Source organism: Cetorhinus maximus, unplaced genomic scaffold (genome assembly GCF_964194155.1).
Source record: "Cetorhinus maximus unplaced genomic scaffold, sCetMax3.hap1.1 HAP1_SCAFFOLD_140, whole genome shotgun sequence".
Lineage (NCBI taxonomy): Eukaryota > Metazoa > Chordata > Chondrichthyes > Lamniformes > Cetorhinidae > Cetorhinus > Cetorhinus maximus.
In genome coordinates, this window is record NW_027596136.1 from 202,535 (window position 1) to 228,998 (window position 26,464).

Sequence of the window (26,464 nt, forward strand, 5' to 3'; positions counted from 1 at the left end):
GAGTGAACCAGATGGGTTTTTAATGACAATCGATGATAGTTTCATGGTCACCATTAGTGAGACTAGCTTTCAATTCCAGATTTGTTAGTTGAATTTAAATTCGAACCAGCTGCTGTGGTCAGATTTGAACCCATGACCCCAAGGCATTAGTCTGGGCCTCTGGATTACTAGCCCAGCGACATTACCACTACACCGCCACAGAACCAAGGAGGGTGGATGGAGTTAAGATACCGATCAGACATGATCTATTTGATTAGGCTCGAGGGGTTGCAAGTCCTCCTGTTCCTGTGTTCATATCACTGGTGGTCTCTCGTCAGGGAATGATCTTTTATTTCTGCTTGCTTTGCAGCAAATGGCTACATCAAATGGCCTGATCCAGCGTTCTGGGGGCATAGAGAGGCCTTTTGTCCTAACGAGAGGCTTTTTCGCTGGATCCCAGCGTTATGGTGAGAGGCACTGCTTTTCTTTTCTCACATGAAGAGTGTTTTCTACCAGCCTGAGAATGGCTGGTGTCCTGACCAGGATGGGAGGAGTGCGCAAATTCTCGAACCCCACTACTCCGCAGCCGTACCATTCATTTAAATGTTTAATTTTCTTACCAAAATGGCCAATTGTTTACCTATACCCCTAGTACCCAGAAGAAAAGAGTCTCTGACTAGGCTTCTTTCAAATCTCAGAATGATTACTTTATTATAAAACAAAACCTCTTTTAACAAGTTGCAAGTACTGGTCAACACACGATTGTAATCGGGAAGTATAACTATTGCTTCTTAAAGAATTCCCCCATTAACACACATGCAAGCAGACGCACGTGGACAGGCGCACGCGGACAGGCGGACAGGCGCACGCGTGCACGCGGACAGGCGCACGCGTGGACGCGGACAGGCGCACGCGTGGACGCGGACAGGCGCACGCGTGCACGCGGACAGGCGCACGCGGACAGGTCCAAAAGCAGACTGGTTACACTCAGATGAGGTAAAAGCAAAATACTGCAGACGCTGGGAATCCGAAATAAAAACAAAATGCTGGAAAAACTCAGCAGGCCCGACAGCACCTGTGGAGAGAGAAAGAGAGTTAATGTTTCGAGTCTGTACGGCTCTTCAGATGAGATGCTCTGGCTACAGATTGATAGCCACTCTCAATTTTAGACCATGTAGAGAGAGGTAGCCTTCCTTTCTCAGCTTGTTCTCCGAACAAGACTGCCTTCAAAACAGGCAGGTTCACAACTGAAGGCTTTTTTCTCTCTGTCGTGTGACTGTCCTTTTGTCCCCCAGCTTCATTAATTAAAGTAAAATAAAAGCAAAAAACTGCGGATGCTGGAAATCCAAAACAAAAATAAAAATACCTGGAAAAAGTCAGCAGGTCTGACAGCATCTGCAGAGAGGAATACTGTTAACTCAGAGTCATCCGGACTTGAAACGTTAACTGTGTTCCTCTCCGCAGATGCTGCCAGACCTGCTGACTTTTTCCAGGTATTTTCATTAATTAAAGTGCTTTGCAGTTCATCGCAAACAATCAACTCCCTCTCAAGTACCATATGGGTCAGGGTTTTTCTTGGCCTACTTATTGATGGTTCCATGGTGAACTTATGACCCTTTTTTTTAAAAAAAAACAACCCCAGGTTAACATCCAGGTCATGCCAGATCCTTCCATTTTGAAAGAGGAAACTTCAGTCTTGAGAGAGATGATTCTAACACTGGCATTTACCAAGGGAGAGGTGGGAACAAGTTCCTACCGCTGATTTTATAGGAGCTGGGTCAGAAGCCCATCTCTGAGTTCTCACGAGCACAAGTGAATTCAGGTAGAGGGCCAAAGGGGCTAGAAATCTTTAAATGAAGTAATGTAAGGCCATTTTATTATATATAAAAAAAACATTCCAAGCACTGGAGTTCATTTTCTCGTACTGAACCTTGGTTAAGCTGGACTTGGAGTTATGAACATTTATGGTTATTACAAAAAGAGGTTAAGTTTGATCCCAGGATTGAGAGGTTATAATGATCAGGAAAGATTGAACACTATGAGGCTCTTCTCTAGAAAAGAGAAGGCTGAGCGGTGACCTGATTGAGCTCTTTAAAACGATGAAGGGGGTTTTGATAGGGTCAACGTAGAGAAGATGGGAGACCAGAACTAGGGGCCATCAATATAAGGCAGTCACTAATAAATCCGACTGGGAATTCAGGATAAACTTCTTCACCCAGAGAGTGGGAAGAATGTGGAACTCGCTCCCACAGGGAGTGGTCGGGGTGAATAGTATCGATATATTTAAGGGGGAAGCTGGATAAACACAAGAGGGTGACAGGAATAGAAGGATATGGTGATGGGGGGGAGATGAAAGAGGTGGGAGGAGACTCATGTGGAACAGAAACACCAGCACAGAGAGGATGGGCCAAATGGCCTGTTTCTGTGTTGTACACTGTTGTTGAGGAAGGCTGGAGTGGCACAGGAGGGATAATCTTTCAGTGGGGTACTGGTTGCTCACTGTGTAGAGTTGTGTTCAGGAGTATTGTTTGGCTTGGAGAAAGGGAATATGCTGTATGTGAGAGTGTTTAACCTCCTGGACTGAGAGCCCAAGACTCCCGGGTGGAAGGCCCTCCTCTTGATAACACTGAAGAAGCCAAAAACATCGGAGGAAGAGAGTGAACCGAGTCGTGGTTTGACACGGCCACAGTTTGGAGCGTTACAGGTTAGATTTCACTCCTGTGAGTATTTTAGTCTCTCCCCGATTCCTGTTCCACATGATGCTGTCTTCTGCGCTGTACAAAGGTGTAGTCAGCTCAGCTTTACCAATTGTTCTGATTCCTCCTTTCTGTTTGTCTCCAGGGGCAGTGTGGACAGGCGATAACTCGGCCGAGTGGGACCACCTGAGGATCTCGCTGCCCATGTGCCTGTCTCTGGCACTCGCTGGCATCTCCTTCTGCGGAGGTTAGTGTGTTCCTGTCCCTGCGGCTGGGACCTTACACCAGATGTTTAACTCTGAACCTAGACTGAGCCTCTGCTTGGGTGTTCACTGCTGCCCTGGGTGTCCTTGAGGTGAAGTATGAAAGGAGCTGCCCATGAGGGATGATAACCATCCCATTCAAACAGCATGTTCCCCTCCTCGACCTCATGTCATCTGAGGCCAAGCTGATAAACACGAGGGAGAAAGGAAAAAATGATATGGTGATGGGGTGAGATGAAGAGGGGGGGGTGGGGGTGGGAGGAGGTGGCTCATCTGGAGCAGAAACACCAGCAGATGGGCCGAATGGCCTGTTTCTGTGCTGTGAATCTGATACAATTCTGGGCGGGGTGGGGGTGCCAACTCCCTTCTTGTGAGGGGGTGGGAGGAGGGTGTGGCACCCCCTGGGAGGGTGGGGAGGGTGCGGGATTCCCCTCCGCCCTTCCTGTGAGGGTGCGGTACCCCCACCTTCCTTTAGGGGCCTGATAGCTGGGTGTTGCCCTGACCGTGTCCCCCTCCTACTTTGCAGCGGACGTTGGTGGTTTTTTCAAGCACCCTAGCCCTGAGCTGCTGGTTCGCTGGTACCAGGCTGGAGCCTATCAGCCATTCTTCAGAGCCCACGCTCACCTGGACACCCCGAGACGAGAACCCTGGCTCTTTGGGGAAGACAACAAGCTGCTGATCCGTACAGCTATTCGAGAGCGCTATGCTCTGCTGCCCTTCTGGTACACTCTGTTTTACCATGCTTATAGGACTGGAGAGCCTGTCATGAGGTAATGTCACTTCACTCAGCTCTGAATGTCTGTGTGTTTACCTGTGTTCACTTGTTCCTATGGTGCATTTTCGGGTGGTAAGAGCAGGCTGCTGGGCTTAGCTGATGCTCTGCTTGTCCCGCTTTGGGTTTCTGGTTATCTCTGTGTAATGAGCTTCCTCTGGGTTTGGTGAGTGTTGGCCCATCAATGCTGCTGCCTGAGGCTAGAATAGGTAGGGGAGACTGAGTGAGGCTCTCACCTACACGTGGCTTCATTTCAAAGTAGCCCGACAGTAAGCAAACACTCGGGGAAGGTGCAGTGGGCTTGAGTTGAGAGAGCCCCATTCTTTCAAAGTGGCAAGTCTGAAAGATGCCACTGAGAGCAGGAAATAAAGGACACGTGGTCACCTGGGGATTCACAGCAGCTGGGCGAGATGTGAGGGTATATGTGTCACTCTGCTGCGGAATTACGGCTTAGAGTAGACCGTCACCGAGGGAGCGCCGCACTGTCGGAGGGTCAGTGCCGAGGGAGCGCCGCACTGTCGGAGGGTCAGTGCCGAGGGAGCGCCGCGCTGTCGGAGGGTCAGTGCCAAGGGAGCGCCGCGCTGTCGGAGGGTCAGTGCCGAGGGAGCGCCGCGCTGTCGGAGGGTCAGTGCCGAGGGAGCGCCGCGCTGTCGGAGGGTCAGTGCCGAGGGAGCGCCGCGCTGTCGGAGGGTCAGTGCCGAGGGAGCGCCGCGCTGTCGGAGGGTCAGTGCCGAGGGAGCGCCGCGCTGTCGGAGGGTCAGTGCCGAGGGTCAGTGCTGAGGGTGTGCTGCATTGTTGGAGGTGCCGTCTTTCAGGATGAGACATTAAACCGCGGCCCCGTCTGCCCTCTCGGGTGGGGGTAAAAGATCCCACGGCCACTATTGGGAGAAGAGCAGGGGGGAGTTCTCCCCGGTGTCCTTGGGCCAATATTTATCCCTCAACCAACATCACTTAAATCAGATGATCTGGGTTATTATCACATTGCTGCTTGTGGGATCTTGCTGTGCACAAATTGGCTGTTGGTGACAGGTGCTAGAGAAATGCGGGTCTTTAATGAGTTTGCAGAAAATGATGGTGTTCAGGATGAGGGGCTGCACCCCAGGCCGGAGCAGTAGGTCTGGAGGTAAATGGAGGACTGAGTTGTTGCTTTCATTCCTCAGAGCCATGTGGGTGCAGTTCCCCAGTGATGTGAATACATTCAGCCTGGATGACCAGTACATGCTTGGTAAGTCGCACCTTTAACTTGTGGAATTCTCTTACCTTCCTTCTTCAAACCGCCCCCCCACCCCACCCCCTCCTTTCTCCATTCAGGAACAGAACGAGGCCATTCGGCCCCTCAAGCCTGTTGCACAGGACGTATCCAAGCCTCTTCCTCCATGCAGTTAGATCGTGCCTGATCGCTATCTTAACTCCATCTACCCACGTTTGGTTCTGCAATCCTTAATCCCTTTCTTCAGGTACCTTGCCCTAAGGGGGCGATGGCAAACATATAATCATGGGCCAAGCCAACGAAAGTCCCCTGGTCACCAAAGCACAGCAGTGGTTTACCGTTGCCTTCTGCAGTACGGCTGACCAGGAAACTCCCTCTCTTGCCGCCTGCCATCAGGATTATTGGGAGGATTTACAGGCCGATAGTCAACCTGTTTGGCCACGTTCTGTGGCTGTCAAGTCCAGGAGTGCAGCTTGAACCCAGAGCTTCTGGCCCAGAGGCAGGGACACTACCCACTACATCACAAGCCCTTCCCTTTAACCCCCTTACCCAACACCAATCTGCTGATCTCAGTCTGCACCTTTCCAATTGATCCTCCTCCTCGATGACATTTTGGGCAGGGGTGGGGTGGGGTGGGGGGGGGTCGAGAGTTCCAGATTTCCACAGGGAGGGAAGTGAGTTAACGGCCGTCTTGTCTTTGTTCTAGGCGACGCGCTGCTCGTCCGCCCAGTGTTAGAACCGGATGTCCGAGGAGTTCAGGTTTATATGCCAGGGAAAGGGCAGGTGAGGTTCTGGACCGAACGTTGTTGTTTATTTCCCCCTCCCCACACCCTGCAGGGCGGGGATGCACTAACTCTTTGCTGTAATTCTCCCACAGTTCTGGTATGACGTTCACAGCCACCAGAAGCACACTGGCTCACAGACCTTGTACGTCCCTGTCACCATCAGCACGGTAAGGAAACACTGAAACATTGTCTCTTCACACTTCATGCTTGTTGGCTAAAGGTAAAATACAGCCCTGTGCTTGGAGTGCCATTGGGTGTGGTGTGGAGCGATTCCCGGGATCCCGCCCCGTTCACCGGGATTCCCGTGTGGAGCGATTCCCGGGATCCCGCCCCGTTCACCGGGATTCCCGTGTGGGGTGATTCCCCAGGATCCCGCCCCGTTCACCGGGATTCCCGTGTGGGGTGATTCCCCGGGATCCCGCCCCGTTCACCGGGATTCCCGTGTGGGGTGATTCCCCGGGATCCCGCCCCGTTCACCGGGATTCCCGTGTGGGGTGATTCCCCGGGATCCCGCCCCCTCACCGGGATTCCCGTGTGGGGTGATTCCCCGGGATCCCGCCCCTTCACCGGGATTCCCGTGTGGGGTGATTCCCCGGGATCCCGCCCCGTTCACCGGGATTCCCGTGTGGGGTGATTCCCCAGGATCCCGCCCCGTTCACCGGGATTCCCGTGTGGGGTGATTCCCCGGGATCCCGCCCCGTTCACCGGGATTCCCGTGTGGGGTGATTCCCCAGGATCCCGCCCCTTCACCGGGATTCCCGTGTGGGGTGATTCCCCGGGATCCCGCCCCGTTCACCGGGATTCCCGTGTGGGGTGATTCCCCGGGATCCCGCCCCGTTCACCGGGATTCCCGTGTGGGGTGATTCCCCGGGATCCCGCCCCCTCACCGGGATTCCCGTGTGGGGTGATTCCCCGGGATCCCGCCCCTTCACCGGGGATCACAGGCCGATTCCCGGAAGCCCGAACCCCTGAATCAACTCTGGGTGTCCAAAATGTCGCATCATTTCTCCACTTGAGCATCAGATTAAACTGAGCCCAAATCGTTTTCCTGCACTATATTGAGTTTGTGTGTTCAACAAAGAATCGAAGATTGAAAGACTTCAGTTCCTGACTTTTAACTGGAATGATCTCTTGCCCCTGGCCTCTTGTTCAGGTTCCAGTTTACCAGCGTGGAGGCACCATCATCGCTCGGAAAGAACGTGTTCGGAGATCGTCATCCTGTATGCTGAGTGACCCTTACACCCTCTACGTGGCACTGAATGCGCAGGTACCATGAACACAGAGACCTGAGTCTGAGACACTCGAGTGAACTTTAGATCAAAGTTTATAATAATTTCCAAATCTGCAGCCGTTCGCTGGCTGGGTGAACGATAACTATTGACCTGAAGACAGACAGAGCCACCAACCACATCCCGTTCTTCCAACCGTGGCCCTGGGATCTTTTACACCCACCAGAGAGGGCAGACAGGCCTCACTTTAATATCTCATCAGGAGTGCAGCACTCCCCCACCGCTGACCCTCCGGGGGTGGCGCTCCCTCACCGCTGACCCTCCGACGGGGATGGCACTCCCTCAGTACTGACCCTCCGACAGTGCGGCGCTCCCTCAGTACTGACCCTCCGACAGGGATGGCGCTCCCTCAGTATTGACCCTCCAGTGTGGCGCTCCCTCGGCGCTGACCCTCCGACGGTGCGGCGCTCCCTCGGCGCTGACCCTCCGACGGTGCGGCGCTCCCTTGGCGCTGACCCTCCGACGGTGCGGCGCTCCCTTGGCGCTGACCCTCCGACGGTGCGGCGCTCCCTTGGCGCTGACCCTCCGACGGTGCGGCGCTCCCTTGGCGCTGACCCTCCGACGGTGCGGCGCTCCCTTGGCGCTGACCCTCCGACGGTGCGGCGCTCCCTCGGCGCTGACCCTCCGACGGTGCGGCGGAAGGTGGACTCCCATCTGGGCGGGCGGGAGCAAGGGAGGGCGGGCGGGCGGGAGCGAGGGAGGGCGGGCGGGAGCGAGGGAGGGCGGGCAGGAGGGCGGGCGGATGGGAGATGCGACTTTGTTAGATGTGTTCTTGGTTCTACAGTTCCTGCCTCTGATTTGGGATCTTTCATTCCAGAATGCTGCTGAAGGGGATCTGTTTGTCGACGATGGCCACACTTTCAACTTCGAGAAGAAAAAGGAATATATTCACAGGAAGTTTAGTTTTGTTAATAATTCCCTTATCTCCAGGTAATTAAACTGCTCTGACTGAAACCTGTGTTTGGAGTTGGAGCACGGTGTGATATGGCCGTGTGTTTCTGGGTCAGTGTGTGGGAGTAGGGCCAGAGAGGGTGGCTGTTCTCCGTGTCCGTCAGTATGTGTTGGTGAGACAGCTCTGTCTACAGGGGGATTCTCCCAATGGGAGCGCTGCAGAGCAACAGGAGGAGAGATGGAGAGTGTGCTACGCACAGATGGAGGAGAGAGAGAGAGAGAGCGTGCTGTGCTCTGCTCTGATGGAGGAGAGAGAGAGAGAGAGAGAGAGCATGCTGTGCTCTGTTGGAGGAGAGAGAGAGAGAGAGCGTGCTGTGCTCTGCTCTGATGGAGGTGAGAGAGAGAGAGAGCGTGCTGTGCTCTGATGGAGGAGAGAGAGAGAGAGAGCGTGCTGTGCTCTGATGGAGGAGAGAGAGAGAGAGAGCGTGCTGTGCTCTGATGGAGGGGAGAGAGAGGGAGAGCGTGCTGTGCTCTGATGGGAGAGAGAGAGAGCGTGCTGTGCTCTGATGGAGGAGAAAGAGAGCGTGCTGTGCTCTGATGGAGGAGAGAGAGAGAGAGAGAGCGTGCTGTGCTCTGATGGAGGAGAGAGAGAGAGAGAGCGTGCTGTGCTCTGATGGAGGAGAGAGAGAGAGAGAGCGTGCTGTGCTCTGATGGAGGAGAGAGAGAGAGAGAGCGTGCTGTGCTCTGATGGAGGAGAGAGAGAGAGAGAGCGTGCTGTGCTCTGATGGAGGAGAGAGAGAGAGCGTGCTGTGCTCTGATGGAGGAGAGAGAGAGAGAGAGAGAGCGTGCTGTGCTCTGATGGAGAGAGAGAGAGAGAGAGAGAGAGCGTGCTGTGCTCTGATGGAGGAGAGAGAGCGTGCTGTGCTCTGATGGAGGAGAGAGAGAGAGCGTGCTGTGCTCTGATGGAGGAGAGAGAGAGAGAGCGTGCTGTGCCCAGGTGGAGAGAGAGAGAGAGCGTGCTGTGCCCAGGTGGAGAGAGAGAGAGAGCGTGCTGTGCCCAGGTGGAGAGAGAGAGAGAGCGTGCTGTGCCCAGGTGGAGAGAGAGAGAGAGAGCGTGCTGTGCCCAGGTGGAGAGAGAGAGAGAGAGAGAGAGCGTGCTGTGCCCAGGTGGAGAGAGAGAGAGAGAGCGAGCTGTGCCCAGGTGGAGGAGAGAGAGAGCGTGCTGTGCCCAGGTGGAGAGAGAGAGCGTGCTGTGTCCAGGTGGAGAGAGAGAGAGAGCGTGCTGTGCCCAGGTGGAGAGAGAGAGCGTGCTGTGCCCAGGTGGAGGAGAGAGAGAGCGTGCTGTGCCCAGGTGGAGAGAGAGAGAGAGCGTGCTGTGCCCAGGTGGAGAGAGAGCGTGCTGTGCCCAGGTGGAGAGAGAGAGAGAGCGTGCTGTGCCCAGGTGGAGAGAGAGAGAGCACGTGCTGTGCCCAGGTGGAGAGAGAGAGAGAGCATGCTGTGCCCAGGTGGAGAGAGAGAGAGAGCGTGCTGTGCCCAGGTGGAGAGAGAGAGAGAGCGTGCTGTGCCCAGGTGGAGGAGAGAGAGAGCGTGATGTGCCCAGGCGGAGGAGAGAGAGAGAGAGACAGAGAGAGCGTGCTGTGCTCTGATGGAGGAGAGAGAGAGAGAGAGCGTGCTGTGCCCAGGTGGAGGAGAGAGAGAGACAGAGAGAGCGTGCTGTGCCCAGGTGGAGAGAGAGAGAGAGCGTGCTGTGCCCAGGTGGAGAGAGAGAGAGAGCGTGCTGTGCCCAGGTGGAGAGAGAGAGAGAGAGAGAGCGTGCTGTGCCGAGATTGAGAGGGGGAGGGCAGTTGGCACTTTATGCCTGGATGGAGGGGTTTGGAGACCCTCAGCTCTTCCTATTTCACCCTGTCAGCCAGCAGTAGTTGTAGCCTCCCTGTGCTTGCATCATAGTTAGAAGCTGGGTGGATCCTGAAACAACTGCACTGACTAAGCCACGCTTAGCAAGGCGACACAGCCTCTAGCTACACACCCAGACTGTCGAGCCCTGGTCACTGTGTTAAATCTGATTTCAGAAGTGCTGATCCCAATGGTCACTACAACACTGCTGCATGGATCGAGAGAGTGTTGGTTCTGGGAATGAAGAGACCAACGTCTGTTATGATCAAGCTCTCTGGTAAGGAACCTGACTCACTCATCCCAGTTTCAGCTTGAAATTTATTTTGAATATGTGATGTTAATGATGTGATGTTTATGCTGCTCTTGTCTGCAGACAGAACCGAATGGAACTTGGACTTTGAACACAACACTGAGACCTCAGTCCTAACCATCCGGAAACCAGCTGTGAATGTGGCTGCTGACTGGACCCTGTATTTCCGATAATAGTGTCCACTGGACATGTTCTCTCCTCTCTCGCGATCTCTCCTCGCGTGTTCTCTCTCGCAATCACTCTCCTGTTCTCTCTTGCTCTCTCTCCTGTTGTCTCTCTCTCTCTCTCCTGTTGTCTCTCTCTCTCTCTCCTGTTGTCTCTCTCTCTCCTGTTGTCTCTCTCTCTCCTGTTGTCTCTCTCTCTCCTGTTGTCTCTCTCTCTCCTGTTGTCTCTCTCTCTCCTGTTGTCTCTCTCTCTCCTGTTGTCTCTCTCTCTCCTGTTGTCTCTCTCTCTCCTGTTGTCTCTCTCTCTCCTGTTGTCTCTCTCTCTCCTGTTGTCTCTCTCTCTCCTGTTGTCTCTCTCTCTCCTGTTGTCTCTCTCTCTCCTGTTGTCTCTCTCTCTCCTGTTGTCTCTCTCTCTCCTGTTGTCTCTCTCTCTCCTGTTGTCTCTCTCTCTCCTGTTGTCTCTCTCTCTCCTGTTGTCTCTCTCTCTCCTGTTGTCTCTCTCTCTCCTGTTGTCTCTCTCTCTCCTGTTGTCTCTCTCTCTCCTGCTCTCTCTCCTGCTCTCTCTCCTGCTCTCTCTCCTGCTCTCTCTCCTGCTCTCTCTCCTGCTCTCTCTCCTGCTCTCTCTCCTGCTCTCTCTCCTGCTCTCTCTCCTGCTCTCTCTCCTGCTCTCTCTCCTGCTCTCTCTCCTGCTCTCCCTCCTGCTCTCTCTCCTGCTCTCTCTCTTGCTCTCTCGTGTTCTCTCTCGCTCTTTCTCGCAATCTCTGTCTCGTGTTCTCTGTCTGTCTTGTCTTCACTCTCCCAATCTTGCTCTCACGTTCTCTCTCTCTAAGCAGCTGTGCTGACTAGCACCTGCGTACACAATCCTTGGATTCCAGTGCTGAAGTTTTTCATCAATAGTGTTGAGAGCTGACTCGGGATCGCTACCACATTCCCTTCCGGTTCATCCTCTATTTTTGTTTCTTTGAGTTGCAGAAGCAAGCGAATTAAAACCTGCCTTGGAGTGACTGTAAACTTTTTTAAAAAGCACCACAGCTTTGTGAATTCCTGACCACCTGCAAAGCTGGTTTGCGTTCTCCAGTTCACATAGCCTGTGTTTGCTAATTCTCTACCTGTCTGTGTCTGTCTTGCACTCTCTCGCTCTTTCACCAGGAACTCCCAGGCACTGCTTTGTGCTCCATTCTTCCCTTTTGGTGCACTTGTGCGCCCTCTCTCTCTCTTTCTCTGCACCCCCACCTCCACCACCTCTTCACCATTAGGAAGTGAACTCCCTTTTTTTATTCAGTAATGAGGCTGAATCAGGCTCTGATTCCAGCCAGCAGCCTGGCTGCTTCCTCTTTGGTGGAAGGGTGCCTTTCCAGCAGGAGTTAGTCAGGGACTTGGCTTTAGCAAGAGAGACGCTTGGGACCGTGTCTGGGTGCCGCCGTTTTCCTTTTGACCCTGACACCCGTGTCCCCGATGACACTTGGGTCACCGCTCGGTGAGCAACTCCGGCTTCGCTCTTGCAAGTATTCCCAAATCGCCCGCCCTGAGCTGCTACCTTTCGAGAGAGCGGGAGGGGGTTCGAAGCTTGTGTGTAGGGCTTTAGGCTTTAACTGACGCCCTGCCCAGCCCCAGAATGATGAACCTGTTCTCTTGATTCTTGGTATTTCTGAGGTGTGACCATCTCCCCCAGGGGGTGGTTCTGGAAATTTAGCAACATTTGCTCCAGTAAAGACTGATCATGATGGCAATTTTTTGGTGAGACTGTGTGTGTGTGTGTGTGTGTGTGGGCGGGCGGGCAGTTTGATTTCTCTCTGACTTATCCCCCCCCTCACTCCTCTAGTTTTTTAGGCACACCGCACACAGTTGTAGAGGACGTGTGTAAGTGATGATGTCAGTTCAGATGTGCCCGATTTCAAGGTCAAAATGTAAAAACCATTTTTTTTTATCTGATTTTTTTCCCCCCCTTAATGAGTTGTGTTCTCAGTTCCAAGTCTTGTATATTTGCCCCCATCCTTCCTGCCCCATTTCCTTTCACTCAGTCGGTGATGCAGGAGGTAAACGTGTACGGCTAAGTCAAGCGTACAAAGACCAGCTCGAACCCCAGCCAAACTGAGCTTTCAAACCTACTCCGGACTGGCTTACCGGAGACGGCACAGGATAGCCTGGGGCGGGGGGGGTCAGGCTCACTCTGTCCCCCTTTAACCTCTCCTCCTGTTCCACTGCTGTCTGCTACTCCCCTTGTGAGAGGAAATGCACAGCTAAAAGGAAAGGTTTATAAAATGTCAGGAGTTGCTGATGACCAATGATTGAATTCTGCTGTTTTGGATGTTTTTGATAAATGGATACAATTAAAAAAAAAACTTAAACTGTGCTTGACGGCGTGGTGATTTTATTCTGAGAAACAGACTGTCTCTCCAAACAGTGCAGGCTGGGTCAGGGAGCTCGGGGAGTGGCTGGGTTACTGCAGCAGGTTCTGACACCGTTTCAGGAAGCTGGTGACCACTGGGTTCCCAGTTATTCCAGAGGAAGCAAACGTCCTGAAAAATAAAACACACAAACTGTACAAGCTGCCTGCTGGCGAGGAACACAGGCCTCCTCACTAACCCACCCGAGAACAAACCGGGCCGGTAAACAGGGAGAGGGAGAGGACTGGCACTCCCACCCAGCTGGGAGTCTGGAAAAGGAGGTGAGATTGCTTCACGGAGAGGGCCCGGATTTCTATACTGTGTTGATCTGATGTACCCTACGCACCCTCATGGAGAGTATCTACTTTCTAATATATCCCATCCCAGTGATGCTCTGAGAAACCCTGCACCCACTTACTCTGATACACCCCTCTCCCCCCCACTGTCACTGTAACACTGTGATATACCCGGCACTGTGACACTCTCCGACATACCCCTCACTGTAACACCCTGATATACCCCACACTCCTCACTGTAACACTCTGATATACCCCACACCCCTCACTGTAACACCCTGATATACCCCACACTCCTCACTGTAACACTCTGATATACCCCACACCCGGCACTGTGACACTCTCTGACATACCCCTCACTGTAACACCCTGATATACCCCACACTCCTCACTGTAACACTCTGATATACCCCACACCCCTCACTGTAACACTCTGATATACCCCACACCTCTCACTGTAACACTCTCTGATATACCCCACACCCCTCACTGTAACACTGATATATCCCACACCCCTCACTGTAACACCCTGATATACCCCACACCCCTCACTGTAACACTCTGATATACCCCACACTCCTCACTGTAACACTCTGATATACCCCACACCCGGCACTGTGACACTCTCTGACATACCCCTCACTGTAACACCCTGATATACCCCACACTCCTCACTGTAACACTCTGATATACCCCACACCCCTCACTGTAACACTCTGATATACCCCACACCTCTCACTGTAACACTCTCTGATATACCCCACACCCCTCACTGTAACACTGATATATCCCACACCCCTCACTGTAACACCCTGATATACCCCACACCCCTCACTGTAACACTCTGATATACCCCACACCCCTCACTGTAACACTCCGATATATCCCACACCCCTCACTAACACCCTGATATACCCCACACCCCTCACTGTAACACTGATATATCCCACACCCCTCACTGTAACACCCTGATATACCCCACACCCCTCACTGTAACACTCTGATATACCCCACACTCCTCACTGTAACACTCTGATATACCCCACACCCGGCACTGTGACACTCTCTGACATACCCCTCACTGTAACACCCTGATATACCCCACACTCCTCACTGTAACACTCTGATATACCCCACACCCCTCACTGTAACACTCTGATATACCCCACACCTCTCACTGTAACACTCTCTGATATACCCCACACCCCTCACTGTAACACTGATATATCCCACACCCCTCACTGTAACACCCTGATATACCCCACACCCCTCACTGTAACACTCTGATATACCCCACACCCCTCACTGTAACACTCCGATATATCCCACACCCCTCACTAACACCCTGATATACCCCACACCCCTCACTGTAACACTCTGATATACCCCACACCCCTCACTGTAACACTCTCTGATATACCCCACACCCCTCACTGTAACACTCTCTGATATACCCCACACCCCTCACTGTAACACTCCGATATATCCCACACCCCTCACTGTAACACTCCGATATACCCCACACCCCTCACCGTAACACTCTGATATATCCCACACCCCTCACTGTAACACTCTGATATACCCCACACCCCTCACTGTAACACTGATATACCCCGCACCCCTCACTGTAACACTCTCTGACATACCCCTCACTGTAACACCCTGATATACCCCACACTCCTCACTGTAACACTCTGATATACCCCACACCCCTCACTGTAACACCCTGATATACCCCACACTCCTCACTGTAACACTCTGATATATCCCACACCCCTCACTGTAACACTCTGATATACCCCACACCCCTCACTGTAACACTCTGATATACCCCACACCCCTCACTGTAACACTCTGATATACCCCACACCCCTCACCGTAACACTCTGATATACCCCTCACCGTAACACTCTGATATATCCCACACCCCTCACTGTAACATTGATATACCCCACACCCCTCACTGTAACACTGATATACCCCACACCCCTCACTGTAACACTCTGATATACCCCACACCCCTCACTGTAACACTCTGATATACCCCACACCCCTCACTGTAACACTCCGATATATCCCACACCCCTCACTGTAACACCCTGATATACCCCACACCCCTCACTGTAACACTCTCTGATATACCCCACACCCCTCACTGTAACACTCTGATATACCCCACACCCCTCACTGTAACACTCTCTGATAGACCCCACACCCCTCACTGTAACACTCTCTGATATACCCCACACCCCTCACTGTAACACTCTGATATACCCCACACCCCTCACTGTAACACTCTGATATACCCCACACCCCTCACCGTAACACTCTGATATACCCCTCACCGTAACACTCTGATATATCCCACACCCCTCACTGTAACATTGATATACCCCACACCCCTCACTGTAACACTGATATACCCCACACCCCTCACTGTAACACTCTGATATACCCCACACCCCTCACTGTAACACTCTGATATACCCCACACCTCTCACTGTAACACTCTCTGATATACCCCACACCCCTCACTGTAACACTGATATATCCCACACCCCTCACTGTAACACCCTGATATACCCCACACCCCTCACTGTAACACTCTGATATACCCCACACCCCTCACTGTAACACTCCGATATATCCCACACCCCTCACTGTAACACCCTGATATACCCCACACCCCTCACTGTAACACTCTGATATACCCCACACCCCTCACTGTAACACTCTCTGATATACCCCACACCCCTCACTGTAACACTCTCTGATATACCCCACACCCCTCACTGTAACACTCCGATATATCCCACACCCCTCACTGTAACACTCCGATATACCCCACACCCCTCACCGTAACACTCTGATATATCCCACACCCCTCACTGTAACACTCTGATATACCCCACACCCCTCACTGTAACACTGATATACCCCGCACCCCTCACTGTAACACTCTCTGACATACCCCTCACTGTAACACCCTGATATACCCCACACTCCTCACTGTAACACTCTGATATACCCCACACCCCTCACTGTAACACCCTGATATACCCCACACTCCTCACTGTAACACTCTGATATATCCCACACCCCTCACTGTAACACTCTGATATACCCCACACCCCTCACTGTAACACTCTGATATACCCCACACCCCTCACTGTAACACTCTGATATACCCCACACCCCTCACCGTAACACTCTGATATACCCCTCACCGTAACACTCTGATATATCCCACACCCCTCACTGTAACATTGATATACCCCACACCCCTCACTGTAACACTGATATACCCCACACCCCTCACTGTAACACTCTGATATACCCCACACCCCTCACTGTAACACTCTGATATACCCCACACCCCTCACTGTAACACTCCGATATATCCCACACCCCTCACTGTAACACCCTGATATACCCCACACCCCTCACTGTAACACTCTCTGATATACCCCACACCCCTCACTGTAACACTCTGATATACCCCACACCCCTCACTGTAACACTCTCTGATAGACCCCACACCCCTCACTGTAACACTCTCTGATATACCCCACACCCCTCACTGTAACACTCCGATATATCCCACACCCCTCACTGTAACACTCCGATATACCCCACACCCCTCACCGTAACACTCTGATATATCCCACACCCTCACTGTAACACTCTGATATACCCCACACCCCTCACTGTAACACTGATATACCCCACACCCCTCACTGTAACACTGATATACCCCGCACCCCTCACTGTAACACTCTCTGACATACCCCTCACTGTAACACCCTGATATACCCCACACTCCTCACTGTAACACTCTGATATACCCCACACCCCTCACTGTAACACCCTGATATACCCCACACTCCTCACTGTAACACTCTGATATACCCCTCACTGTAACACCCTGATATACCCCACACTCCTCACTGTAACACTCTGATATATCCCACACCCCTCACTGTAACACTCTGATATACCCCACACCCCTCACTGTAACACTCTGATATACCCCACACCCCTCACTGTAACACTCTGATATACCCCACACCCCTCACCGTAACACTCTGATATACCCCACAACCCTCACTGTAACACTCTGATATACCCCACACCCCTCACTGTAACACTCTCTGATATATCCCACACCCCTCACTGTAACACTGATATATCCCACACCCCTCACTGTAACACCCTGATATACCCCACACCCCTCACTGTAACACTCTGATATACCCCACACCCCTCACTGTAACACCCTGATATACCCCACACCCCTCACTGTAACACTCTGATATACCCCACACCCCTCACTGTAACACTCCGATATATCCCACACCCCTCACTGTAACACCCTGATATACCCCACACCCCTCACTGTAACACTCTCTGATATACCCCACACCCCTCACTGTAACACTCTGATATACCCCACACCCCTTACTGTAACACTCTGATATACCCCACACCCCTCACTGTAACACTCCGATATATCCCACACCCCTCACTGTAACACTCCGATATATCCCACACCCCTCACTGTAACACTCCGATATATCCCACACCCCTCACTGTAACACTCTGATATACCCCACACCCCTCACCGTAACACTCTGATATATCCCACACCCCTCACTGTAACACTGATATACCCCACACCCCTCACTGTAACACTGATATAGCCCACACCCCTCACTGTAACACTCTCTGATATATCCCACACCCCTCACTGTAACACTGATATACCCCACACCCCTCACTGTAACACTCTGATATATCCCGCACCCCTCACTGTAACACTCTGACATATCCCACACCCCTCACTGTAACACTCTGATATACCCCACACCCCTCACTGTAACACTCATATACCCCACACCCCTCACTGTAACACTCTGATATACCCCACACCCCTCACTGTAACACTCTGATATACTCCACACCCCTCACTGTAACACTCTGATATATCCCACACCCCTCACTGTAACACTTTGATATATCCCTCACCCCTCACTGTAACACTCTGATATACCCCACACCCCTCACTGTAACACTCTGATATACCCCACACCCCTCACTGTAACACTCTGATATACCCCACACCCCTCACTGTAACACTCTGATATACCCCACACCCCTCACCGTAACACTCTGATATACCCCACACCCCTCACTGTAACACTCTGATATACTCCACACCCCTCACTGTAACACTCTGATATACTCCACACCCCTCACTGTAACACTGATATACCCCACACCCTTCACTGTAACACTCTGATATATCCCACACCCCTCACTGTAACACTCTGATATATCCCTCACCCCTCACTGTAACACTCTGATATACACCACACCCCTCACTGTAACACTCTGATATATCCCACACCCCTCACTGTAACACTCTGATATACCCCACACCCCTCACTGTAACACACTCTGATATACCCCACACCCCTCACTGTAACACTCTGATATACCCCACACCCCTTACTGTAACACTCTCTGATATACCCCACACCCCTCACTGTAACACTCCGATATATCCCACACCCCTCACTGTAACACTCCGATATATCCCACACCCCTCACTGTAACACTCCGATATATCCCACACCCCTCACTGTAACACTCTGATATACCCCACACCCCTCACCGTAACACTCTGATATATCCCACACCCCTCACCGTAACACTCTGATATATCCCACACCCCTCACTGTAACACTGATATACCCCACACCCCTCACTGTAACACTGATATACCCCACACCCCTCACTGTAACACTCTCTGATATATCCCACACCCCTCACTGTAACACTGATATACCCCACACCCCTCACTGTAACACTCTGATATATCCCGCACCCCTCACTGTAACACTCTGACATATCCCACACCCCTCACTGTAACACTCTGATATACCCCACACCCCTCACTGTAACACTCTGATATACCCCACACCCCTCACTGTAACACTCTGATATACCCCACACCCCTCACTGTAACACTCTGATATACTCCACACCCCTCACTGTAACACTCTGATATACCCCACACCCCTCACTGTAACACTCTGATATACCCCACACCCCTCACTGTAACACTCTGATATACCCCACACCCCTCACCGTAACACTCTGATATACCCCACACCCCTCACTGTAACACTCTGATATACTCCACACCCCTCACTGTAACACTCTGATATACTCCACACCCCTCACTGTAACACTGATATACCCCACACCCTTCACTGTAACACTCTGATATACCCCACACCCCTCACTGTAACACTCTGATATATCCCACACCCCTCACTGTAACACTCTGATATATCCCTCACCCCTCACTGTAACACTCTGATATATCCCACACCCCTCACTGACGCAATATTTAAACTGCCAAGCTCGAACTGACTGATACGCTTTGGTTAAGATGTGTATCTGGAACATTTCGCAAACTCACGTGTTGGTCTTAACTGCAGAACTTTCTGGAAGTATTCTGGAGGCAAAACTCCCTCATCATTCCCTGGGGTTAAGATCACCCGATTGGAGGAAAAATAAAACGGAATTCCATCTGAAAAATAACAAAACTTCCAAAAACGATTGCCGTGGTGAAGAGATTTTCACATGAGCGGCTGCTGCTGTGTGAGCTTCACTTACCATTCAGGGCCCTCCTTATCTCAATGAAGACAGCCAGATCGCAGTCACTCCTCATACCTGTAAGGTCCACGTCAGAGAGGTTAGGGACTGAAGGAGCAACTACATTACAACAAGACATGACGCTGTCAGTGCGCGAAGCAGCCCTGGTCCATCAGTGAGTAACTTGCCATTAATGTGGTTATTGAACACAATCTACGAACACACAAAATACCAGGTGACAACCCTGTTATTCAGACAGTCGCTAACAGCCCATTTACCCCCACACAACTCACCACTCACAACCCCTTCCTCCTCAGGCAGCCCTGGTGCCAGGTGGATGTGCACACGGGACATGCAACTCAGCCCACGGCTCTTAATTGAGGGCCAATGGCGTAAGTAGGTGCCGTGGACGGCCTCTTCTGGAACATTGCCAGCGTCCGCGGAGATCGAAATCAGCTCCAGATCCTCCACCTGATTGTTCCAAATAAACAAACCAAGCAAAAGCAGAGGGTCACCGTCAAACACTCCCAGGACAGGTACAGCACGGGGTTAGATACAGAGTAAAGCTCCCTCTACACTGTCCCCATCAAACACTCCCAGGACAGGTACAGCACGGGGTTAGATACAGAGTAAAGCTCCCTCTACACTGTCCCCATCAAACACTCCCAGGACAGGTACAGCACGGGGTTAGATACAGAGTAAAGCTCCCTCTACACTGTCCCCATCAAACACTCCCAGGACAGGTACAGCACAGGGTTAGATACAGAGTAAAGCTCCCTCTACACTGTCCCCATCAAACACTCCCAGGACAGGTACAGCACGGGGTTAGATACAGAGTAAAGCTCCCTCTACACTGTCCCCATCAAACACTCCCAGGACAGGTACAGCACGGGGTTAGATACAGAGTAAAGCTCCCTCTACACTGTCCCGTGTGCTGAGGCCCTCATGTCACTGGATGAAGGGACACATTTTAGTTAGATCCAGTTAGAAGCAGCAGCAGACGCTCTGGCTTCTCTCCACATCCTGCAGCCCAGGGCAGGGCCAGTGGATTGGAGGCAGACCCTTCAGCCTCCCAAGGCTGCGAATTGTTGGTTTGTACAATTCACTGACTCCTCCCATCTTCCCCCCCACCACCACCACACCTGGAATGAATATGAAAGATACCAGCACAGTGTGGCCCTGGTTTGCTCGAATCTGCAGGGTCCCAGTCTCAGGGTGTGTGCGCAGTGTGAAACGCTGTTTGTTGTTAGTCTCCACCACTCGCTGAACATCCTGCTCCGTGTAGCGTCTGCACTGAGGGTGTCGCAGAATCTCATCCACATTCAGGAACCCGTCTGCTTGAAAGACCAGAGCAGGAACTCACCAGGTGAAGTGCTCGAGTCAATAAGTGTCCCGTCTCTCCCCCGCATTCCCAACCCCACATCCCAAATCTTCCCAAACCCCCCTATCCCAATGTTCCCAAATCCATATCCCAATGCTCCCAACTCCCACATCCCATACCTCCATCCCATTGTTCACAACCCCCAACCCAATCTTCCCAAATCCATACCCCAATGTTCCCAACTCCCACATCCCAATTTTCCCAAATCCACATCCCAATGTTCCCAACCCCACATCCCAAATCTTCCTGAATCCCCTACCCCATTGTTCCCAAACCCCCATCACATTCTTCTCAAATCCATATCCCAATGTTCCCAAACCCCATCTCAATGCTCCCAACTCCCACATCCCAAATCTTCCCAAGTCCTTATCCCAATGTTCCCAACCCCCCATCCCAATGTTCCCAACCCCCATCCCAATGTTCCCAACCCCCATCCCAATGTTCCCAACCCCCCATCTCAATGTTCCCAACCCCCCCTATCCCAATGTTCCCAAACCCTGTATCCTAATGTTCCCAAACCCCCTTATCCCAATGTTCCCAACCCCCCATCCCAATGTTCCCAAACCCCTATCCCAATGTTCCCAAATCCCTATCCCAATGTTCCCAAGCCCTCTTATCCCAATGTTCCCAAGCCCTCTTATCCCAATGTTCCCAAATCTATGTCCCAATGCATCCGACCTCAATCTATTCCCTATCCCACTTTCTGCAATCTCCGTACCTTTGCCCATGACAAATCCCAGTTGAGCCGCTCCATGCCGGAGGATGTAGGACAGGGTTTTGGACAGCCGGATATCTGGACCCTATGAACGTTGAAGGGGATGTTAGCAAGTCTCCGAGCTCCTTATACACACACTCACCGCTGCTCACAACACCCACCTGCCTTGGCTGCCGACCCCTGGCCCCTCTGACAGACTCAGGGCGACTCTCACCTCGTTCCATTGTTAAATCTTCTGAAACAGCATCACTGCAGAGAATACCAAAGAAAATAACTGGCTGGTAACTGAGAGACACGGGGTACATGAACAGGGAGCGGGAGAGAAAACAGCACACACAGGGAGCAAAGACAGTGTGAGAGAGACAGGCAGACAAACTGAGTCAGAGAGACAGGGAGACAGGGACAAGAGAGAGAGTGAAAAAGAGAAACAGAAAAAAACAGAGACAGAGAGAGAGACAGAGAAAGAGAGACAGAGAGAGAGAGAAACAGAGAGAAAGAGAGAGGGGGACAGAGAGATAGAGAGAGAGACACAGAGACAGACAGAGAGAGAGACTAGGATCCTAGGCCCATTCTCCCTCTCTCTGGGGTCCTGAGGCTCACTCTCTCTTTCTCTGGGGTCCTGAGGCTCACTCGTTCTAGGATCCTGAGGCTCAATCTCACTCTCTCTGGGGTCCTGAGGCTCAATCTCACTCTCTCTAGGGTCCTGAGGCTCATTCTCACTCACTCTAGGTTCCTGAGGCTCATTCTCACTCTCTCTGGGGTCCTGAGGCTCACTCTCACAGGTCCTGAGGCTCATTCTCACTCACTCTGGGGTCCTGAGGCTCATTCTCACTCTCTCTGGGGTCCTGAGGCTCATTCTCACTCTCTCTGGGGTCCTGAGGCTCACTCTCACAGGTCCTGAGGCTCATTCTCACTCACTCTGGGGTCCTGAGGCTCATTCTCACTCTCTCTAGGGTCCTGAGGCTCACTCTCACTCTCACTGGGGTCCTGAGGCTCACTCTCACTCTCACTGGGGTCCTGAGGCTCATTCTCACTCACTCTGGGGTCCTGAGGCTCATTCTCACTCTCTCTAGGGTCCTGAGGCTCATTCTCACTCTCTCTGGGGTCCTGAGACTCATTCTCACTCTCTCTAGGGTCCTGAGGCTCATTCTCACTCTCTCTGGGGTCCTGAGACTCATTCTCACTCTCTCTAGGGTCCTGAGACTCATTCTCACTCACTCTGGGGTCCTGAGGATTATTCTCACTCTCTGGTTGAGGCCGAACCCGGAAGTGCAGTGACCATATTTGGCCTGCGGGTGGCGCACTGGCCGGCCCGCCACCGCCCTCTAGTGGCCCCCAGTCGGTACTGCAGCCTCCTCAATCTTAAAGAGACAGAAAAAGGAATCGACCATTCAGCCCATCGAGCCTGCTACACCATTCATCATGTCTGATCATGGGCTTTAACTCCACTTTTCCACCCGCTCCCATATCCCTTGATTCCCAAGTGACCAAAAATTTGTCTCTCCCAGCCCTTAAATTCAACGATGGAGAATCCACAATCCTCTGGGGTAGAGAATTCCAAAGATTCACAATCCTTTGAGTGAAGAGGTTTTTCCTCATCTCAGTCCAAACTAATCGGCCCCTTATCCTGAGACTGGGCCCCCGTGTTTTAGATTCTCCGACCAGCGGGAACAATCTCCCAGCGTTTGCCCTGTCAAATCCCTTCAGAATCCTGTAGCTTTCAATGGGATCCCCTTTCATTCTTCTAAACTCCAGAGAATATAAACCCAATTCACTCAGTCTCTCATCATAGGACAACCCCCTCACCCCAGGGACCAATCCAGTGAACCTTCGCTGTACCGCCTCCAGTGTAAGTATAATTTTCCTTCAGAATGGATGGTGGTGTAGTGGTAATCCAGAGACCTGGGCTAATGCTCTGGGGACATGGGTTCAAACCCCACAAAGGCAACTGATGAAATTTAAATTCAATTAAAGCTAGTGTCATTCATGTCCTTTAGGGAAGAAAATCTGCTATTCTTGTGACTCCAGACCCACAGCAATGTGGTTGACTCTTAACTGCCCTCTGAAATGTCTTGGCAAGCCACTCAGTTCAAGGGCAATCGGGGATGGGCAATAAATGCTGGCCCTGCCAGTGATGCCCACTTCCCATGAAAGAATAAAGAAAAAAATGTATAGAGAGCAGAACTGCTAACAATATTCCAGCTTTGTTCTCATCAAAACCCTGTATAATTGTAGCCAGTCTTTATGTTGTCCTTTATTATGAGGGCTACCCGCTTTGAGATGTTGTGACCTGGAAAATATATATATGATGTATGTCTATATATTTAATATTTTTCTTTTTTAAAATTTTTTTCATAGGATGTGGGTGTCTCTGGCAAGGTCAGCATTTGTTACCTGCTAGGTCATTTCAGAAAGCAGTTAAGAGTCATACGAACATTAGGAGCCAGAGTGGGTCCCTCGGTTCCTCGAGTCTGCTCCTCCATTCAATAAGATCATGGCTGATCTGATTGTAACCTACACTCCACATTCCCACCTACCCCCGATAGGGGGTATCTTTCAACCCTTGTTAATCAACAATCTATCTAACTCTGCCTTAAAAATATTCAAAGACTCTGCTTCCACCGCCTTTTCAGGAAGAGAGTTCCAAAGACTCACGACTCTCTGGGAGAAAATTTCTCCTCATCTCTGTCTTAAATGAGCGACCCCTTATTTTTAAACAGTTTACCCTAGTTCTAGATTCTCCCACAAGAGGAAACATCCTCTCCACATCCACCCAGTCAAGACCCCTCAGGATCTTAAAGGTTTCAATCAATTCGCCTCTTACTCTTCTAAACTCCAGTGGATACAAGCCTAACCTGTCCAACCTTTCCCCACCCATTCCTGGTATTAGTCTGGTAAACCTTCTCTGAACTGCTTCCAAAGCATTTACATCCTTCCTTAAATAAGGAGACCAATACTGTACACAATACTCCAGATGTGGTCTCACCAGTGCCCTGTATAACTGAAGTATAACCTCCCTAATTTTGTATTCAATTCCCCCTCACAATAAACAATAACATTCTATTAGCTTTCCTAATTCCCTGCTGTACCTGTATACTAACCTTTTGTGATTCATGCACTAGGACACCCAGATCCCTCTGAATCTCAGAGCTCCTCAATCTCTCACCATTTGGATAATAAGCTTCTTTTTTATTCTTTCTGCCAAAATGAACAATTTCACATTTTCCCACATTATACCCCATTTGCCAGATCTTTACCCACTCGCTTAACCTACCTTTGACACTTTGTACTCTCCTTATGTCCTCTTCACAATTTACTTTCCTACCGATCTTTGTGTCATTAGCAAATTTAGCAAACCTTCCCTCAGTCCCTTCATCCAGGTCATTGATATAAATAGTAAACAGTTGAGGCCCCAGCACTGATCCCTGTGGCACACCACTCCTCACATCCTGCCAACCAGAAAAAGACCCATTTATGCCTACTCTCTGCTTCCTGTTCGCCAGCCAATCTTCTATCCATGCCAATATGTTACCCCCTACACCATGAGCTTTTATTTTCTGCAATAACCTTTCATGTGGCACTTTTTCAAATGCCTTCTGGAAATCTTAGTACAGCACATCCACTGGTTCCCCTTTATCCACAGCACATGTGACTTCAAAGAACTCCAATAAATTGGTTAAACATGATTTCCCTTTCACAAAACCATGTTGACTCTGCCTGATATCCTTTAATTTTTCTAAGTGCCCTGCTAAAACATCTTTAATAATAGCTTCCAACATTTGCTCTATGACAGATGTTAAGCTAACTGGTCTGTCATTACCTGCTTTCTGCCTCCCTCCCTTTTGAATAAAGGAGTTATATCCACATTTTTCCAATCTAACGGAACCTTCCTCAAATCCAGGGAGCTTTGGACAATTAAAACCAAGCATCAACTATCTCTCTAGCTGCTTCTTTTAAGATCCTAGGATGAAGTCCATCAGGACACGAGGATTTGTCAACCTAACAATTTGCTCAGTACCACTTCCCTGAAGATTGTACTTTTCCTGAGTTCCATTTCCTGATTTACAGCTATTTCTGGGAGGTTACTTGTATCCTCAATAGTGAAAACTGATTCAAAATACCGGTTCAGTTCATCTGCCATCTCCTCATTTTCCATTGTTAATTCCCCAGACTCACTTTCTATGGGACCAACGCTCACTTTAACTCCTTTCCTTATTTAAATATCTATAGAAATTCTTACTGTCCATCCTTATATTTCCAGCTAGCTCTCTCTCCTACTCTAATCTTTCCCTTATTCATTTTTTTTGTCATTCCTTGCCTTTCCCTCTGTTCTTTCCAATCTTCTGACCTGCTTCCCCTCTTTGCGCAATCATATGTTTTTTTCTGTAAGGTTGATATTGTCTTTAGCTTTTTTAGTTAACCATGGAGGGTGGGCCCTCTCCCCTTGGAATTTTTCTTTCCCAACCACGTCGCTGTGGGTCTGGAGTCACAAGTAGGCCAGACCGGGTAAGGACGGCAGATTTCCTTCCTTAAAGGGACATTACTGACCCAGATGGGTTTTTATGACAATCGACAATGGTTTCATGGTCATCATTACCGAGACTTGCTCATGTCCCCATTAACCCAGGCCTCTTGATCACTAGTCCAGTGACAGTAATGCCAAGCCACACAGAGAAAGTTAACAACATGAAGTTTAGCATCTCCAAGACACCTTCACAGGAGTGGAAATCAGACAGGAGTTACCTGTCCGAGAGAGAGAGAGAGAGAGAG

General features: G+C 51.0%; 2 protein-coding genes across 5 annotated transcripts in view; one reads left to right on the forward strand and one right to left on the reverse strand.

Moving 5' to 3' along the window:
• The window catches only part of LOC144672905 (neutral alpha-glucosidase AB-like), a 35,708-nt gene extending 25,360 nt beyond the window's left edge, over positions 1–10,348 (forward strand). For both annotated transcript variants that reach the window (XM_078534904.1, XM_078534905.1), the window contains 10 exons: positions 350–446; positions 2,821–2,922; positions 3,465–3,708; positions 4,871–4,935; positions 5,627–5,703; positions 5,798–5,872; positions 6,859–6,972; positions 7,812–7,924; positions 9,955–10,055; positions 10,152–10,348. In XM_078534904.1, the coding sequence (XP_078391030.1) occupies positions 350–446; positions 2,821–2,922; positions 3,465–3,708; positions 4,871–4,935; positions 5,627–5,703; positions 5,798–5,872; positions 6,859–6,972; positions 7,812–7,924; positions 9,955–10,055; positions 10,152–10,261 (1,098 nt within the window). In that variant the 3' untranslated portion in view covers positions 10,262–10,348. The remainder of the gene's footprint in view (positions 1–349; positions 447–2,820; positions 2,923–3,464; positions 3,709–4,870; positions 4,936–5,626; positions 5,704–5,797; positions 5,873–6,858; positions 6,973–7,811; positions 7,925–9,954; positions 10,056–10,151) is intronic.
• A 2,254-nt stretch (positions 10,349–12,602) lies between these two features.
• Positions 12,603–22,946, reverse strand: trpt1 (tRNA phosphotransferase 1). Of its 3 annotated transcripts, none has more exons than XM_078534933.1 (8): positions 22,939–22,946; positions 21,856–21,943; positions 21,698–21,779; positions 20,763–20,932; positions 19,892–20,069; positions 19,620–19,676; positions 19,423–19,533; positions 12,603–12,771 (listed from the first exon to the last, which is right to left on the reverse strand). In XM_078534933.1, the coding sequence occupies exons 2-8, from the start codon at positions 21,916–21,918 to the stop codon at positions 12,749–12,751; spliced, it is 684 nt and encodes a 227-aa protein (XP_078391059.1). In that variant the 5' UTR covers positions 21,919–21,943; positions 22,939–22,946; the 3' UTR covers positions 12,603–12,748. The 3 variants fall into 3 exon arrangements, with proteins under 3 accessions (XP_078391059.1, XP_078391057.1, XP_078391058.1); XM_078534931.1 differs by lacking the exon at positions 22,939–22,946 and adding an exon at positions 22,501–22,597; XM_078534932.1 differs by lacking the exons at positions 19,620–19,676; positions 22,939–22,946 and adding an exon at positions 22,501–22,598.
• Positions 22,947–26,464: the final 3,518 nt, after the last annotated feature.